Source organism: Chrysemys picta, chromosome 1 (assembly GCF_011386835.1).
Source record: "Chrysemys picta bellii isolate R12L10 chromosome 1, ASM1138683v2, whole genome shotgun sequence".
Lineage (NCBI taxonomy): Eukaryota > Metazoa > Chordata > Testudines > Emydidae > Chrysemys > Chrysemys picta.
The window spans coordinates 317,877,087-317,896,578 of record NC_088791.1 but is presented as its reverse complement, the minus strand read 5'-3'; the positions used below and the strand labels follow the sequence as shown (position 1 = coordinate 317,896,578).

Below are 19,492 nucleotides of genomic sequence, written 5' to 3'. Positions count from 1 at the left end.
CCCAGCGCACTCCCACACCCAAACTCCCTCCCAGAGCCTGCCTCCCAACCCCCTGCCCCTGCCCCTGCGCACTCCACACCCAAACTCCCTCCCAGAGCCCGCCTCCCAACCCCCTGCCCCTGCCCCTGCGCACTCCACACCCAAACTCCCTCCAAGAGCCCGCATCCCAACCCCTTGCCCCAGCGCACTCCCACACCCAAACTCCCTCCCAGAGCCCGCATCCCAATCCCCTGCCCCTGCCCCAGCGCACTCCCACACCCAAACTCCCTCCCAGAGCCCGCATCCCAACCCCCTGCTCCCTCCCACACCCACACTCCCTCTCGGAGCCTGCACCCCGAACCTCCTCTGCACCCCACCCCTCTGCCATAGCCCTGAGCCTGCTCCTACATTTCAAACCCCTTGGCCCAGGTCGGAACCCCCTCCTGCACCCCAAATCCCTCATCCCTAGCTCCACCCCGGAGCCCACACCCCCAGCTGGAGCCCTCACCCCAGTGAGAGTGAGTGAGGGTGGGGGAGAGTAAGCAATGGAGGGAGGGGGCTACGGTGCTCGGTTTTGTTCAGTTAGAAAGTGGGAAGCGCAGAGAGGAGCCTGCGGGGGGAGGCCCATGGCACCCAGTGGCAGGGTGACCAGACAGCAACTGTGAAAAATCGGGCTGGGGGTGGGGGTAATAGGAACCTACATAAGAAAAAGACCCAAAAAATCACAACTGTCCCTATAAAATCGGGACATCTGGTCACTCTAGTGGCCCATTCCCGCCCCCTGCAGGCAGCAGCCCCGCCCCCCCGCTCCCCTTCAGCCCTCAGGGGCGCTCACAAGCCCCGCCTTCCCCTCCAATGGCATCAGCCCCTTCCTGCCACGAGCCAATAGGGGAGGGCGGGGGCGGAGCAGCGGCTCCCGTTGGCTGAGGGCGGGGGCGGTGGCCGCGCTGAAGGTGAGGCGCGGGCCTGGGGCTTCTGCCAGTGACACTCGGGCAGCGATGGCGGCGGCGATGCTGGGCGGCCGGGAGGTCGCGAGGCTGCTGCAGGTGAGCGCGCAGGGGTCGGTGGGAAACACGAAGCCCCCGGCGCGGAAATGGGGCCTGTCGCCGCCCCGCCCCCGCCGCGTCACGGGGTGCACGGGGCCCCAAATCCACCCCGGCCTGATCAGCCCGCCCGCCGGGGCTCCAGTGTGGGGCGCCTGCCGGGCGCTGGGGAGCTCGGCCCCGGGTGACCTGCTCAAGGGCAGGCGGCGGCGGCTGTGGCCCGAGGCCCAGCCAGGAGCCTGAACCCCCAAGGCCATCCTCGTGCTGCCCGGTGGGGTGGGGGCGCTACTCCTCTACCCTCCTTCCCCCCAGCAGCCCTGCCCCGCACCCCCACATCCCCGCGCTGCGGTCCGGTCCCCAAGGCCGCCACCCGCACCCGGGCGGGGCGGGGGCGTGGCTGCCCTAGAGAGGGCAAGGCTGGGGGGGATCGGGGCGGGCTGCCACGCCAACACAGAGTCTGCTCCTTGGGTCGAGGGAGTTGGGAGCCTAAAGCGCCCATGGCAAAAGTCTGAAGTATCAGCAGCAGGGCCGGATTAACCTTTTGTGGGGCCCCATGGGGACGGGGGTAAGGGGCTGGCTGGGGGCAATGGGAGACGGGGCATGCCACAGCAGGGACAACCCTGCTCCACCGGGCCCAGTACAAGGGCACTGTTTACAAACCGGCAGCTGCCAGATGCACACTGACCCACCCGGCCCTGCACTGCCATCGTGCTTCTTCCCCTGGGGGGCGGGCCCACACTGCACTGCTGCCCAACACCCCTCTGAACCCCTATGACCAGTGTCACACTGCCCAAGAGACCCCCCCCCCCACAAATATCTATCCAGTGCTCTCCCACAGACCACTATGCCTAGCACACACACACACACCTAGAAACCCCCCCTGATCCTCTCACTGCCCAATGCCCCCTAGCTGAACACTCCCACAACTGCACAGACCCTGCACCTTCCTGTCTAGAGGCCCCCCCATCCCCTCATTGCCCAGTGACCCCCACAGCCCCACCACAACTACACAGTGCCCCGCAGACCCCCCCCACTTCCCAGTGGTCTGACACACACACACGAGTTCCCCCACTGCACAGCCCCCCAAACACACAGATCTTCCCATCCCCCCAGTGCCCCCCGATTCCCCAGCACCCCAAAACACAAATCTTCCCTACTGCTGAGCACCCCCCCCCACTGCCTAGCACCACACCTCCCCTCCCCCTGACCTCCTTAGAGACCTACTCTCCCAGGACCTGACCCCTGGCCACAATTGCTGGCCTTGATGGAAGGTGACTGTGTCTGCCAGGCTGAGCCGTCAGCGCAGCCAGGGCTGGTCCTGGGGCAGGATAACTTCAGACCCTTGGGAGTGGTGTAATCAGCCAAGCAGGCGCAGGGCCTGCCCGGGTCAGGCTCCCTCAGGACCCACATGTCTGGCACAACCCAGTTGAGCTGCCCCCCACTGTCCCCTGTGACTGGCTGAGACTGGTCCAGCCTGTGCACCAGTCCCAGGTGGCTCTGCACCTGGGGAGGCAGGTGGGGCCCCACAGGTCCTAGGCAGCAGAGACAGCTAAGAGCTGAAGCAGTGCTGGGGAGCGGGGCAGATCCCCTGGGATGTGACTCCTGAGATCCCACCGGGCCCAGACACACCCACTGGCCCCGTGGACAGTAGTCCTGCCCAGCCTGCATGGTGGACCCCAACTGCTGGGTGATGAGCCCCCTATAGGCGAGTGGAACCTGCTGGCTGAGAGCTGCTCATACAGCAAGACCTGGGTGCTGGACTGCCCTGGGCGAGGGGCCAGACCCAGCTGTGTGAATGGATTAAAGGAGTCCGTAATGGGGCCCCTTCCCAGTGTGGGCCTGGTGTCACGGTGCCATTGGCACCATTGTAAACCTGGTACTGATCAGCAGAGGCCAGCCACTTTGGTCTTCAGCCCCCCATTGCGCGAGGGGCTGTGATGTTGCGTGTATGCTTCTTTGAGCCAAATGAACATTAAAAACCCAGCCACTGGTGCAGCAAAGTGTTGCGAGCCTCTGCATTGGAAAAGGGGATGAGGCAGGTGAAGCATCCAGACATCCTTGGTTTATGCTAGGATCAGGTATGTCCACAGAACCAAAGTTGAGATCTTATCAGCTACCAAAGCTAAAAAAAATCTGTTGTCTGTACATATAGGTATGCAGCACAGGCAATGCTAGCTGCAATCAGCTATGTTTACTGGGTTTTTCGCTTATTTGTACAATTGACTGAATAACCTGAACTGTAGATAGTCTAAGATAAAAGGCTGTTACCCTTGTTAGTTGTCAGGTCATTCTAAGAATAAACTACTCTCTGGGATGTTCAAATAAAACCTTAAAGGGATGCAGTCAACTTTAAAGTTTACCCATTTGTCAGAAAATTTACACCTAAAATTGTTACAGATAATCACCCAAGTTGACTATAACTGAAAGACTAGAGGACATAATGTTGTTAAATGCATAAAATTATATAGGCAGTTTCCTTTTTCTTGCTTGTGAATTTGTTTTTCCTGCTGTGAAGCTAAAATTTTAAAAATCATCCTAACTGGCATGGGGACTCAAGGTGAGCATAGTACCTGAAAGTACTTTTTAACTTTTCTTAAAATGACTAGATTATAATTTATGGTGTTCCTTCAAAATCCTCAAGTGACTATTAATTTTAATTCACTTACCTGAGTATATTCTTTCAGTAAAATGCTAGTGACTAGGATTCACTATCTATGAACTATCTATACACTGTCTAGTGAAATAGTTTTACTTTTTAAATTACTTTAAACTGCTGCACAAGGACAGGCGGAGGCAGCTGTGGATAATGATATCTTAAGATAATGTATCTTTTTCAAAAAAAAATTTTTTTAAATTATAATGAATTTTCATCCCACTGTGAGTACACCTAGTAATAGGATGAAGTTAACAGCCTGTGAATTGGTTTGCTGTACAGATTTTTGCTGGATTTGTTTTTCTGTAGTCATCTTTTGATGTTGAATCCTGTGTTCACCACCCATATTACAAATCACAAATGCCAGTGAAATTGAGCTCTAGAAATTAGCTACCTTTGTAATCCTAAACTTAGTGATAGCAGTGAAAGGACTAAAGGAACAATGGGGTTGAATAATCAAAACTTGTAATGTAGCAGCATTCCCTACCTGTTCATTGTATGTAATGATGAGGAGACATGCTGGAGCGCCTATATCTGAGAAATAGCTGTTACATGATTAAAACTGACAGAACTTTTTTAATCCATACTTTCCACAAATTGCATTTAAAAAAAGATACTAATTTCTCAGGAAAGATTTAATCACAGATAATGTAGTGAGATCTCAGCTCACATATTTGAGACATTATTACTTTTAGAAAATATACTACAGAACGTCTACACCGTGTTCGTCAAATAAATGAACAAAGTCCATTTTGTGACGTATTAGTTTTTTATTTTTTCCAATGTTTCTTAACTTGAAAAATGCAATAATTCTTGGTGTTTCCCAATCACTTGTAAGAAGAGCCCAATTTTCACAGTATATCTGTTACTGAACTGAAACATCAGGTCACCAAAATTTGCAAAGTAAAATTCTGAAAATAATTTTCTTATTTTCAGGTTTTGAAATACACAAACCGGGGTTATGCATCACAGCGTACTTTAAATGTAAGTATTAAGAAGCATATGGCTACAAGCATTGGTTATGATAAACCATCGCTACTAGCCTGCTTTTAGAGTCTGATCTTTAAAAACTTGAGCGCAACACACTTTCAATGTAGAGAATGTGCAACTTGGCCAAAGTTGCACAGCTTGTCATTAGCAAAGCTGGGAATAAAACCTACGGTCTCCTGACTCCCAGTGTCCTGCTTTTTAACCACTGGATTGCAAGGACTTCTACTTGAGAGAGATTACTTAAAAAAAGCATTGAAACTCTTCCCTTCCCCACCCTCTTGTAATCTGATGACAATTATATGTGATAAGTTTGAATAAGAATACTTATTACCTGTCTCTCACCTAGTATCAGAACAGTGTTTAGATTTTTCTAAGATCTGTCTGTATCAAAATGTCAGATAACTTTAAAGTGGTCTGTGGCGCAAAGGTGTTGGGAAGGCAGGACATCATGCTTCTGTTAAACTTACAGTGAGAAGGTCAATGCTATCTCTCTCATTTTGAAAATTTCACTCTGCATTGACCTGTGTCTGACCTGGTCTGTAACTGAGGGCAGCTGAATGTGTCTGCCTCTTGAGTTTGTTAATCCTATTACTGGTTACTTGTGGAGTGGGAGGAGAGTAAATCAAGTGACACAAGGTATTCCATCCAAAATCCTGCCTACCTCAGTGAATAAAGGACCAAGGGCGTGACACTGCACGGTGCTGAGTGTCTTTGACTCCCGCTGAAACATGGGGGTTGAAGGTGCTCATCACACCACCGAGGAAGCATTCAGGAACAGGCCCCAAGTGGGGGACCCAGACTTTAGTCCCTTCAATGTCCGCACATCATACGGCCATCAGATTGATAGGCTAGCTTAGCAGGCAGACTTGTTGATGCGAGGGGGGCTGAGTAAAAATAGGGGTAAAAGCAATACAAATCATCATCATACTTAAAATAACCCCATATTATGTTGTAATTCGAAGAAGTCAGCTGCAGTGAACTCCTAGATAAGGAGTTGAAAGTCATACCTTGTTTCATTCAAAAGTTTGTTTATGGTTAGCCCCACAAGAAGATCTCTGATATAACATGACTAAGGCTACGTCTACACTACCCGCCTGAATCGGCGGGTAGAAATCGATCTCTCGGGGATCGAATTATCGCGTCTCGTCGGGACGCGACATTCGATCCCCGAATCGACGCTTGTACTCCACCAGCGGAGGTAGGAGTAAGCGCCGTCAACGGGGGAGCCGCGGAGGTCGATTTGCCGCCGTCCTCACAGCGGGGTAAGTCGGCTCCGATACGTCGAATTCAGCTACGCGAATAGCACATCTTAAATCGACACCCCCCCCCGCCCCCCCGTAGTGAGGACGTAGCCTAAGAATGTCAGGATAATTTAGCCAATGTCTTGTTTCTTGGGCAGGTGTCTCAATTACTATAACATAATAATTATTAAAATGTTTGCACTGCAGTGGCACCTAAAGTCCATGACCCGTTTGGCTCCCCCGTTGTGTTGTACAATTGTATACTGTACAAATATGAGTCACTGTTTAAAAGAGAAGACAAAATAAAGTGTGAACAAGTTAAAAGAAATTTTATGTTTTTAAATACTGTAACTCTTACCACATATTCTGTTCTACTAGGAAGTGGTCATAGCAAGTGCAGCACGGACTCCCATTGGATCTTTCCAGGGATCCCTTTCATCGTTGCGAGCCACTGAACTTGGTTCCATTGCAATTAAAGGAGCAATTGAAAGAGCAGGTATGTGTAAATATTTGTTCACAAAACAAAGTTACACATTGCTCCAGTGAACCGTATCAATTTGTATCTTGTTTTGAAAAAAAATTATGTTAAAAAATAAGTGTGCATGTGCGTGGGTGAATTTTTAATCTTAGATCTTAAACTTTTATCCGTTGATACTATTAAAAAATAAAAACAAAATCTAAGCATGAAATGTGTAAAGCAGTTAATGCCTGATTTGAGTGCTTTTGTTTCAGTGTTGCTTTTAAGAATAGATTAGAATGTTAATCAGTGGCCTATGTGAAATAAAATGTTAATCTGGTTCCTACTGGATAGGTTTCCACCTCCCAAAACCTATCACCACATTAGACACTGATTTATAGTCTGCATTGGAGTTAGAGTGGATGCACTAAAGACATGGAAATGGAATTGCTCTAATGTGTTGAAACACACTGCCCAGGAGTTTGTTGAAGGCAGCATTCCTGGTGCTTGTGCTGTTTTTGTTCTGTGGATGCCTAGAGGACTTTGGTCTCTAGAGCAGTCTTCAGCATTTTTTCATGAACCGTAAGTGTGGAAACCCAGGAGGCTCTTGATGTAGGTCTGTGTGCTGTATTTTAGCCGCACTGGAGTAAAATCAGTGCACTTTATTGCCAGTGTTAGATTGAAAACTTTATCTAAAAGATAAAAATACTAGTGTATGGCTTCTCTCCCTTAGAAAAAGCCTCTTGGTTTATTTTATAGGTATTCCTGCAGAAGAAGTGAAGGAAGTGTATATGGGTAATGTCCTGCAGGCTGGACAAGGACAAGCTCCAGCAAGACAAGCACTACTGGGTGCAGGTATTAACATACTGTTTTTGTTTCTGGGTTTAAAGATCTAGCGAATTTATACTACATAGAGCTGCTATAGAACTGTAGGCACGGATGATAACTATTTTACTTTAGATGAAAATTAGCCCCATATGAAATATTATAGATGGTGAAAGGCAGTTTTTTGTAATGAGGGGCAGTGCAACAAGATTAGCAGCTAATAGTTGTTAAATGCTAAAAAAGGATGATGTAATTAAATTATAAATAGAATAATGTGGTTGTCTTAATTGATTAATATATTTACTTGTCTCAGGTTTACCAATCTCTACTCCTGCTACAACTATCAATAAAGTTTGTGCTTCTGGAATGAAGTCTGTCATGATGGCAGCACAGAATCTGATGTGTGGAAATCAGGTATGTGAATTTTAGTGCCTGATAACTTCAAACATGATATCTGATTGCCAAAATGTGGAAATTCTGATTTCTGAGAAATACGAGACTAATGTGGTGGTTTCCTGCCCATTATAATATACTACACTTTGGTTTTGTGCTAATATTGCTTAACTAGAATTTATATATATATTTTACATAAATCCTAATTTTGTAGATATTTAAATGTTTGTTTTGATAAACAAATTTGTTAACTGTGTATTTAGAAATGTCTCACATATATCTTAGGACACAGTCAATAGTGGAAGTAGTTGTGGTCAGTATTATAAGTTTTTCCTTTTAAGGGGAAGAGAGGATAGAGAAGCAAAATACCTAGATCTTAACCAGGTTGCTTTGACTCGTGCCTCTTGTGTAGACCTACTGGTAGTCAGAACTAGAGACTATTCCAGCATAGCCTTTTAATAGTCAATATATGCTGACAAAGGAGTTTTTCCTGTTGTTGTAGGAACACCACCTCCCCAAACAAAGTTAGCTGTGTTGTCTGAAACCCTCTTCTGTCAACATAGCTGTATCTCGGGGTTTTGTTAGTATGGCTACATCAGTGGGGGTGTGATTTTATTTTTTTATCCCCAACTGACATAGGTATGCTGATGTAACCTTTTAATCTAGACCAGGCCTAGATTAGGAGAAAAAAAATCTTATCTGCCAATTATGGTACATCTTTGGAAAACCTACCTGCTGACATAAGTATTCTCTTTTATTTCTTAAAATACATACACGCTCTCTCTCCTCCCTAGGATAGAGTTACTGATATCAGTGATTTAGAACCGCTGCTTAATTCACACCAAACCCAATCTGACCCAGTATTAAGGGCTTGGTCTAGAGCCTGAAGTCAAGGGGAATCTTTTGCCCCTGACTGTACTGGTCTTTGATCAGGCTCTAAATGGTATTCTTGCCACTGACTTCAGTGGGATCAAGAACAGGTCCCGTACTTCTATTTCAACAGCTACTGCTGGGATTAGTAATTCATATTTAATGAATATTCATACCTTAGGTTTACATTTGATGGATGCAGGCCACACACTTTGTAGGGGCTCTCATATTTTAGAGATTTGACCTGAGGTGATTATGCATGCCTGATTCCCACACAGTCTGTCACTGTCTCTCTACCCACTTTGTTGGATTCAGCCCTAATTGACTGTAAGTAGGTCTTAAAAACTATATTATTAGAGATTTTTTTTCCCCAGCTGCACACTCAGTAATTCTGATCCCATTACAGTCAATGACAAAACTCCCATTGACTTCAATGGATATGTGATTAGCGCTGTTTTGGAGCCTTTACTGGATTGATAGTTTTTTTTTTTTTTTTTTTTTTTTTAAACTGGAAGGGCTGGAGACATAAAATTATATAGGATCAGAATAACAAAGCTAAAAAAAGAACACTTTAAGAAATCTTCTGTTCCCTTCTCTGGATTCCTATTTCTGATTTCTAGTCATAATTGCCTTGGAGTTCTCTCTACTGTCCGTCTCATCTTCATGACTCTCAGTTGCATTTATTGGATCCAGTATATACCTAATATTGAACAAAGCATCATTACTTTAAATCTTACCATAAAAAAACCTTCCTTTCTTATCCCATGACTGAATCCTTGTAAAGTATCCTTTGTGAGGATGCAATATAAAAGTGATTTACTGAACTTTTCTATAGACTACAGAAAAACATTAAACTTGCAATTTTTCTTATCCCTACCCATATGTAATACACTGCATTAAAAATGGTTACATGTATTCTTCATGCTGAGAATCTAGAAACTTCATGTGTGAAGCCCCAGTGAATGGTCAACCATATCTTACAAAGGGTGATAAAACTGCAGGAACTACTTCTTGAAAACAATGTAGAAATATTAATGAATGTACATATTAATTAAATTGAATTTTGGGCTCAATGAGAAAACTGTTTAAAGTCTCCTGTTTGTTGCCGGCTTATTAACAGACAACATGGTAAACTGTGTTATGAAGTTGGGTCAGATCTTTCCACGCTGTGAGACAACACAACATTGTATAGAGCAGCTAGTACTTCATGTGAACAGATCTCTCTTCTTTGCTGGTGTCTTAAATTCTGAAACAGCTGTTTGTCCTGTAGATATAACATGTTACTAATGGAGAACTGAAATGGAACAAATATGCCAAACTAAGACTTTTTAAACAGAAAATTCTACTTTAATCTTGGCGGCACTTACATTTCAACAATTGAGGTATAGGAGAAAGAAAATACTAATTGATGTGAGGTGGCCAGAGCACCAGTACAGCGAATGAACGATTAAAAAGAAATACAGACTAAGAAATTTGTCAGATCTTTTTTTCCCTCAAACACTCCATGTTGTAACTTTACTGTAACTAATCTTCGAGACTTTTTGCTTCTCAGATCTTTTGAAATTACAGCTCAGACACAGAACATTAGTCATGTTCACGTCCTGTGCCAACACCAATTAACTGTTTTCATTTTTTTCCTGTTTTAGTCACACAAAAAATAGAAGCAATTTTGTAAGAAACATCTGTAACGTGTTCTCTAATCTTTTGTTATGTGGGAAGAAATTTTATATAAAATGGCTTTTATTGTAATTTACTTTAACATATGCTTGTTTTGTTTGAGAAGGATGTGATGGTGGCTGGCGGGATGGAGAGCATGTCTAATGTTCCCTATACAATGAACAGAGGGGCAACACCTTACGGAGGAGTAAAGCTGGAAGATTTGATTGTAAAAGATGGCTTGACTGATGTTTACAACAAAATCCACATGGTAATTATTGCTGTTCAGTACTGAAACATACAGCAACTTCATTTTTTTGCCTATCATGAGCCTACTACCGAACTCAAGAGTTTATTACTAACTGTTTAAATGTTGGTTCTGGCATGCCCGGGAAATGAGGGACAGAACTGCTTCTGAGGAAAGGGTTCTTCCATTTTCAGGATTCTTACTGTGAGTGGTGTGGAGAGGCTAGGCAGAAAATTCAGGAGCAGGCCAAGCAGTGGTTTTGTGTCGCTGTGTTTGAGGCCTTTCTCAGGAGTCCAGGACAGTGGTAGACGGCGACTCAAGACCCGGGTGTATGCTGTAGAATGCACAGTTGATTACTAATAGCTCACTATTCCTTCCTTCCCGGGGGGACCAATAAAGCTGCTCAGCCTCCCTTTGTGTGTGTGTGCGTGTGTGTAAAATGCGGTTCCTAGAGGAGAATGAGATTTGAGACTATCGGTATGCTCTCTCACCTGATACCACCTCAGAATATTTGATTCTCCTGGTTCCATGTCAGTTAGCATCCTGACAATAGCTCACTGGTTTAAGATGAATCCAGATAAGATTGAAGTGAGGCTGGTGGGCATTCTGAGGAATTAATGATTGTTCTCCCCACTGAAGGAATTTTCCTACCCTTTGTCTTAGTTATTCACAGTCTTTATTGGATGAGTTGCTACTACTTGCTTCCTAAATAGTAGCAGTTGCACAAATAATCTTTTACAATCTTTGCCTAGCCTATAGATTATTCATAGATTCTAGGACTGGAAGGGACCGCGAGAGCTCATCGAGTCCAGTCCCTTGCCTGCATGGCAGGACCAAATACTGTCTAGACCATCCCTGATAGACATTTATCTAACCTACTCTTAAATATCTCTAGAGATGGAGATTCCACAACCTCCCTAGGCAATTTATTCCAGTGTTTAACCACCCTGACAGTTAGGAACTTTTTCCTAATGTCCAACCTAAACCTCCCTTGCTGCAGTTTAAGCCCATTGCTTCTTGTTCTATCCTTAGAGGCTAAGGTGAACAAGTTTTCTCCCACCTCCTTATGACACCCTTTTAAATACCTGAAAACTGCTATCATGTCCCGTCTCAGTCTTCTCTTTTTTCCAAACTAAACAAACCCAATTCTTTCAGCCTTCCTTCATAGGTCATGTTCTCTAGACCAGGGGTAGGCAACCTTTCAGAAGTGGTGTGCCGAGTCTTCATTTATTCACTTTAATTTAAGGTTTTGTGTACCGGTAATACATGTTAATGTTTTTTAGAAGGTCTCTCTATAAGTCGGGGGTGTGTGTGTGGAGGTGCAGGGCAGAAGGCTGGGTGTTGGGGGGCAGGTCAGGGCAGAGGGCTGGGCGTGTGTGGAGGTGCAGGGCAGAAGGCTGGGTGTTGGGGAGATGGGGGGTCAGGGCTGGGGTGAGGAGGTTCAGGGCAGAAGGCTGGATGTTGGGGGGAGGTCAGGGCAGAGGGCTGGGGTGCTTGGCTCGTGGGGGTGCTCCCAGCCCCCTGCCATGAGCTGCTCATGGCAGGGGGCTGGGAGGGGTATGCCCTGTTCCACCCCCTTCCCCAAGGCCCGTCCCTACCTCTCTCTGCCTCCTCTACGGAGCAGCGAACACGCTGCCGCTCGGCTCCACTCCGCTCCCCTCCCCCTCGCAAGGGCCGTTGCTGGCAGGGAGGAGGAGGGGCCAGAATGCACCACGCTGTGGGAAGAAGCGGGGGAGTGGGGAAGCTTGGCTACTGCAGGACCAAGCTTCTGCCTCCGGCCCCGGCAGGGGAGAGAGTGGGGCGGGGGGCCGGGACCCCCGCCCCCCACTCTCCCTTGCCAGGGCAAGAGGCAGAAGCTTTGGTCCTGCGGCAGCCAAGCTTCCCTCCTTCCCCGCTTCTTCCCCCAGCATGGCGCTTTCCGGCCCCTCCGCCTCCTCTCACCGGGCAGGCAGCGTGCCACTCAAAATCGGCTCGCGTGCCATGTTTGGCACATGTGCCGTAGGTTGCCAACAACGGCTCTAGACCTTCTCTGGACTCTCTCCAATTTCTCCACATCTTTCTTGAAATGCGGTGCCCAGAACTGGACACAATACTCCAGCTGAGGCCTAAGCAGTGCAGAGTAGAGCGGAAGAATGACTTCTCGTGTCTTGCTCACAACACACATGTTAATACATCCAAAAATAATATTTGGTTTGTTGATAAGAATATCATGCGAGACCGTATCAAATGCCTTCCTAAAGTCTAGGTATACCACATCCACTGCTTCTCCCTTATCCACAAGACTTGTTATCCTATCAAAGAAAGCTATCAGATTGGTTTGACATGATTTGTTCTTTACAAATCCATGCTGGCTATTCCCTATCACGTTACTACCTTCCAAGTGTTTGCAGATGATTTCCTTAATTACTTGTTCCACTATCTTCCCTGGCACAGAAGTTAAACTAACTGGTCTGTAGTTTTCTGGGTTGTTTTTATTTCCCTTTTTATAGATGGGCACTATATTTGCCCTTTTCCAGTCTTCTGGAATCTCTCCTGTCTCCCAAGATTTTCCAAAGATAATAGCTAGAGGCTCAGATACCTCCTCTATTAGCTCCTTGAGTATTCTAGGATGCATTTCATCAGGCCCTGGTGACTTGCAGGCATCTAACTTTTCTAAGTGATTTTTAACTTGTTTTTTTATTTTATCTTCTAAACCTACCCCCTTCCCATTAGCATTCACTATGTTAGGCATTCCTTCAGACTTCTCGGTGACGATCGAAACAAAGAAGTCATTAAGCACCTCTGCCATTTCCAAGTTTCCTGTTACTGTTTCTCCCTCCTCGCTGAGCAGTGGGCCTACCCTCTCTTCACTGATACAGACTTCACCTTTGTTATCCATACCTATCTGAAACCCTTCCTTGTTCCCTAGCATGAGAGACCTGCTGCAAAGGGCATATATGTTATGCTGGGGGACAAGGAAGAGATTCAGCCAATGCAGGGTTTTGGATAATCGAGCTAAGACTACTGGTTAGGACTGTGAGGAAGAGGAGGATAAAGATTCCCTGGCTGCAGGGGAGACCACTCTGCTGCTGAATAGCTCCTGCCCAATACAGAGAGCCCTCTGCAGGTCCGATGCCATGGAAGTGAGTGAGTAGGGCCATGACAGCAGATGGCTTCCTGTGCTGCCCCAAGGCCAGTGACATGCAATCCCTGCAGATGCAGTTATCGCGGGGAGGGGAAGCTGTGGGAGGGGAGGCGTGGCTGTAGTCCCGATGGAGCAGAGCCTCCCCACCTAGCCAGAACTGCAGAGGAGGAGTCGTCCCCATCACCCTCTATTTGGCTAGATAGAGGTATAGAAATTAACTCACTTGTGTGAGGAATCAGAGGAATGCTACAATCAAACTAATGCAGACTGATCTCTACACAATGTTTTATATGTAGAATTTGCTATAGAAACCGCATAAGTTTAACCAAATATGCATGTGGATTCTTAAGAAGTTAGCCTAGTGATCAAGGAGGAGGGGTCTAGCTCCCTCATCTTCAGAGTAACTTTCTCAGGTGGACTTGGTGTATCTCAGGGAATTGGTAATGGGATACATTACCCTTCACCTCTGTCACCAGCGTACGTATAGCCCGTGTTTGTAGTGAACGAGATTTCTAATGGTTGATTCTATGGCTGTTCAGTAATCTGTGTGAAATGAGTTAGGCGGTCGCAGAGGATAGTTGTGTATACAATTAAAAAAAAAGAGAGAAATTATCACGCTGTTCAGTAACCTGTACAAAAAGTTAGGTGGTCTCAGTTCAGTTGTTGGATGAAAAATTGGCACTACTTGCCAATTTGTCATTCTCTGCTGAGAATCCAAGGACTGAATAAGATCTGGAGATTGAAGTACCCTTTCAAGCCTAGAAGGCAGTCTCACCAGTATAGGAATGATGTGCATTGGTGAGAACAGTTTGGATGTACTGTTATGTGGCTAAACAGGGCTTCAGATTATCGATCCAAGCCATTTCAAAAGCATTAAATTCTCACAGATTTTTTTTAAAATTAGAAAGGCCTCATTAGGAACATTAGAGAGACAAGGTGGGTGAGGCAATAGCCTTTATTGGACCAACTTCTGTTGGTGAGAGAGACAAGGTTTCGAGCGACACAGCTTTTGCTGTGGCTCAAAAGCTTTTTTTCCTCTCACCAACAGAGAAGTTGGTCCAATAAAAGATATTCACCTTGTCTGTCTAATATACTGGAACTGACATGGCTACAGCTACACTGCATATATCATTACAAACATGGCTTTCTGGCTTAAATTACATCTGTCCAGAAAATTGCCCACTAACTTCTGTTGTGAAGTTCAGATTCCTGTAGCAGTTGTCACAATAGAACCTTCTGGCAACTAACACTTAAAAGTTCACTTCAATGTCATATCCATTTCAAAAAATTGAAGTTAATCTTCCCATCTACATTTCTGGTTCATGCTCTCAGAATGGTCTTTGTTTTTCCCTAGGGTAATTGTGCTGAAAATACTGCTAAGAAGCTTACTGTTTCACGAGAGGAGCAAGACACTTATGCTATAAATTCTTATACTAGGAGCAAGACAGCCTGGGAATCAGGAGAACTGATAAAGGAAGTTGTTCCTGTCACTATTTCACAAAAAGGTATTATGAAAATACATTCTAAAATAAATTTTTAATGTTAAAATGTTAAATTGTGCACTGATGAATACTAATATTGCAGCTGTAATGTGCAAATTTTGGGAATATTTTAAATTTGTTTTTTTTTTTTTTTTTTTTTGGTTTTTTTTTGGTTTTTTTTTTTTTTTTTTTTAAACTTAGCTTGCTTTCTGGCAAACACAGTTGGTGAAAGTTTATGGTCATTTTTTTCCTATTTGTTTTTACTGAGGTACTGGAGTTATCCATACTTCTCTTGTAACTTGCATGAGTGTTACAACATAGAATAAGTGCTAGCTAATGTGGCTTGTAATTCATTTCCTTTTGTTTGTTTTTTTACTATTTTAATACCCCTAATTGATCTGTGATTTTTTTTTTTTTTTTTTTTTTTTCCCCTCTTCTCTCCACCAGCCTTGGAGGATGAATTGCTAAAGGTCTTGTCTTAACAATAAACCTGTTGTGGATCAATGGGCTAAAGGAGCAAGCTTGTCAATTTTTGTCTCTCTTCACAGCTAAATTAAGTCGCATTCAATTTTTAGACATCCTGACATATTATTTCTATAAAATGTTACAGAATAAATATTGCAGAATACCGTGGGTCAGTGGTCCCCCAACTTTTCAGGATTGTGCTTACCCTTACCCCGTCTGTCTCCTGCCCCCCTCACCCCCTCGGGGCTGGGAGCAGGAACACTGCTCGTGTGTGTGTGTGGTGGGGGGGGAACCTTGGACAGGGGTAAGGGAGCAGAGGCTGGGGGTGGGTCTAGTGCCGGGGTTGGGAATAGGGCCAGAGCAGAGAGGGGATGGATAGTGCTCCTCCCCTCCCCTTGTGGGGGCTGGGCTGGACCCACTATGTCCCCCTAGGTGGGTGTGCCCCACAGTTTGGGGAGTTCTGTTTTAGGGGCTACATTTTGGATAAATCATAACAAAAATAACCTGGTAAAACGTCACATGCATCAGCGTGCAACTTTTCATGCTAAAATGCCAAAAACTGATTGAGTTGGCTTTGATATGGCATCTTTGGCATTATTTCAGGGAAACCAGATATAGAAGTGAAAGAAGATGAAGAGTATAAGCGTGTTGATTTCAGTAAAGTTCCAAAGCTGAAGACTGTTTTTCAAAAAGAAAATGGTAAGTACTCTATATGGAGCAATTGGTGTTGTGTGGTTTTTTGTTTGTTTGTTTGTTTTTAAACAGAGCAAATTTTTTATGAAATATTTGAAGTCTCTCCACGCTAAGCCAAGTAGTGAAGAACAGTTTCCAATTGAAATTACTAGGACATATATAGATATTTTATTAAACAGACTTCATGCTGATTCCCAATATGTTACTGATGTGTTGCAGGAGAGGCAGAGATGTATCCAATTTTAAATTAAAGATTTCCATAGCTCTAGTTGCAGTCAAAGGTGAACTGCTTTACTTGAAACAGGGACTCTGGTGTTTGTCTTTTTTTGACTGAGTTCCTCCAAAGTATGTTAGCAGGAGGACTGTGCTTATCTTCTGTTGAACACAGTAGCCTGCTCTTGTTCAGGGCTTGACTTTGAGAGCTGTATATTCTTATGGTACTTAATTTCAAAAAATAAAATCTCAAAACTCTTTCAAGTTGGACTGTTTCGACAGGTGGGTGAATAACATATTCTTTCCACCCAGCCCCAATGTCAGTGTATTTGAAAACAGCTTAACTGGGTCAAGGTGAAGACGACGGAAAGCATAGGAATACAGCAGGCACCACTTACAGCAGCACCCTTTGTGTCCTGGATAATTGTTCTTATAACTGGACAATGTACAGCAGTGTTTCCTGGAGAAATGCAGGCTGTGTTACATACTTCATTTTGTTGTGACATTTGGAAGGTCTGGTTTAGTGACAGGCTTTAATGGTTTCCACTTGAAACAGGTGATAATTGTGGGGGAATCAAACAGCAAAGTTGGTCTAGAATTGCAGTTTCCCAAATGTTCTTGTAAGTGGAATGCTAACACTGAAAAGTAGATGTCAAGATGAGTGTCTTTCCTGGAGAAGTGGTACATGAGTGTGGGAGCTATATCTGTTTTATTGTTGCACAGATCCAGCAGGGATTGATTTATCGCGTCTAGTCGACCCCCGAGCGCTCTCCCGTCGACTCCTGGGCGAACATTATTGCTTTGCGTGTTGATCCAGTCCATTTTTCGTTCTCTTCGGGCTTTAATTATAAGTTGAACTTGTTTAATTAAAAGGTTGCTTCTTCGAGCAGCTCTGCATATTCCCACTTACGGGTACTATGCTGCCTTGTGGTACCTAGCAGCAGAACCACCTAGCAGGGTCAGCTAGAGCACTCTTGCGCTCTCTGCCCCTCCTGTCCAGTGTCACTGATGTTCTGAGAGCGAGACTTGTATAGGGGCTGGAGTGCCCTCAGTTCCATCTGACCCTATGCCTGGATGGATGTAAACATCTCCAGTCTCTTTGGAGTTGGAGCCCTTTTTATGGTTAGGATAGTTAGCGTTAGCGATTATTTTTTCCCCTGTCAATTCTGGGTTATGTCCGAATCAAAGAAGTGGAGAAGGCCGGGATTCAAAAGATGCGTTTCCTGCCTGGCAGCAGGCCACTCACCTTCTGGGTGTTTGATTTTCTGGACCTTTACTCCCAGAGCCCACAAGAATAGGGAGAATCGTTTGTAGATCCTCCTTCTCAAAGAAGCTCTTGAATCTAGATCCTCTGGATCTGATCAGTACGCTTATTGAAGGTCTAACTGAGCAGTCTTGGCTCCTGGCGCTTTCAGCAGCTCTAAGTGACTGCAGGGTTCCAAGAGGCTGCAACTCTGTCAGAGCCAGGTCTAATTCCTGCAGCTCCCTCAGTCAAGCCCTTGAGGCTACATGAATCCAAACCAAGGGCCACATGGTCATATCCAACTGGCCTGGTTTCAGAAGAGATGTTGAGAGAGAGTTTGTCTATGCTCACTGGTGCAGTACCTCCTGCTTCGCAATTATCCAATCCTGACAGAACCCCTGCGGCCATGAGACCAGGGTCAGTTCCCACTTCCACTTTCAGTTCCAGAAGATGGATTTGAGTGGTGTGTCAGAACTGGGGCTGTCGGAGCCTTTGGTTCTAACTGTTGCAGCACCAAAGAAAGTGAGACATAGGGACAAGTTCTTACCTAAGGTAGTATCTGAATTTCACATCAATCAGACAATTAATTTGTTGCCCACCTCTTCTCTCTCTCCTTCCCCCTTCCCCCCCACCCCCCCCTGAAAAAAAAGGGAAAAATAATTCTAATAAGGGGGAATCTGTTCTCCAGACTTTGGATGCTAGAAGAGTCCTCACTTGTTGTTTAGGTAGAGCTAAACGTTTTAATAAATGGTCTAGATTGTGTTTTATGCTTAAAACTACATGGGTTGTACGGTTTCTTCCCAGACGCTCTTGATGGATTAAACAGTGTATTGCTGAATGTTAAACGCCAACAAAATCTCCTGTACCTGCTTCGATTCTACCACATTCCACTAGAGCGGTAGCTACTTTCTTCACTTGTCTTAGGCAGCTGCCAGTTGCTGAAATTTGCAGAGCTGCAATCTGGACTTTGGCGCACATCTTTGCTAAGCACTGTACTTTGGACTTGTCCTGTAGGGCAGATTTGGTAAAGCACTGGATTTGGTAAAGCACTGCTTCAACCCTTATTCAGTTAGGCCTCTGTTCCCACTTCCAGGTTAATTTTCAGCACTGCTTATCAGTCTGTCCCATAAGTGGGAATGTGCAGAGCCACTTGAAGAAATGAAAGCTACTTACTTCTAACCAGAGTTGTTAGAGATTGCTCTGCATGTTCACACTACCCACCTGCCTTCCCCTTTTTGTCAGAGTCCTTGTTCTATGTCTCTGGCTCTGATGTGGTGAGGGCACTCTCCCTCTTATATAGCCTCTCCCTCAGAAAATTGGTGATGCTGAGGGAAGGGGAGAGGTGCATGACCGTGCTCTAGCTGACACTGCTAAAGAAGGCTCTACCACAATGCGGCGCAGTACCCATAAGTTGGGAATATGCAGAGCCTTCTCGAAGAACTCCGGCGATAAGTAACCAACCTTCATTTTCAAATCTGTTTTAATCTGATGGAAAAACCTTATATCGGGACACTTAAATTGATTTAAATCTGGCTTAAATCAATATAGTTACAGGCCTGATCTACACATACAGTTTACAACAATTATTTCAAATTTTGGTGACAATATATACCTCCAGACCAGTGGCACCGCTATGGGCACCCGCATGGCCCCACAATATGCCAACATTTTTATGGCTGACCTGGAACAACGCTTCCTCAGCTCTCGTCCACTCATGCCCCTTCTCTACCTATGCTATATTGATGACGACATCATCATCTGGACCCATGGGAAGGAGACCCTGGAAGAATTCCACCATGATTTCAACAGCTTCCACCCCACCATCAACCTCAGCCTGGACCAATCTACACGGGAGGTCCACTTCCTAGACACCACCGTACAAATAAGCGATGGCCACATTAACACCACCGTATACCGAA

The 19,492-nt window shown here is 45.3% G+C and overlaps 1 protein-coding gene across 1 annotated transcript in view; it reads left to right on the top strand.

Moving 5' to 3' along the window:
- Positions 1-862: 862 nt before the first annotated feature.
- Positions 863-19,492, top strand: part of ACAT1 (acetyl-CoA acetyltransferase 1) — a 30,413-nt gene continuing 11,783 nt past the window's right edge. Inside the window, exons 1-8 of the mRNA XM_005289962.5 lie at positions 863-1,025; positions 4,612-4,659; positions 6,285-6,402; positions 7,123-7,218; positions 7,502-7,602; positions 10,235-10,378; positions 14,833-14,983; positions 16,028-16,123. Of these exons, the coding sequence (XP_005290019.1) occupies positions 978-1,025; positions 4,612-4,659; positions 6,285-6,402; positions 7,123-7,218; positions 7,502-7,602; positions 10,235-10,378; positions 14,833-14,983; positions 16,028-16,123 (802 nt within the window). The 5' untranslated portion in view covers positions 863-977. The remainder of the gene's footprint in view (positions 1,026-4,611; positions 4,660-6,284; positions 6,403-7,122; positions 7,219-7,501; positions 7,603-10,234; positions 10,379-14,832; positions 14,984-16,027; positions 16,124-19,492) is intronic.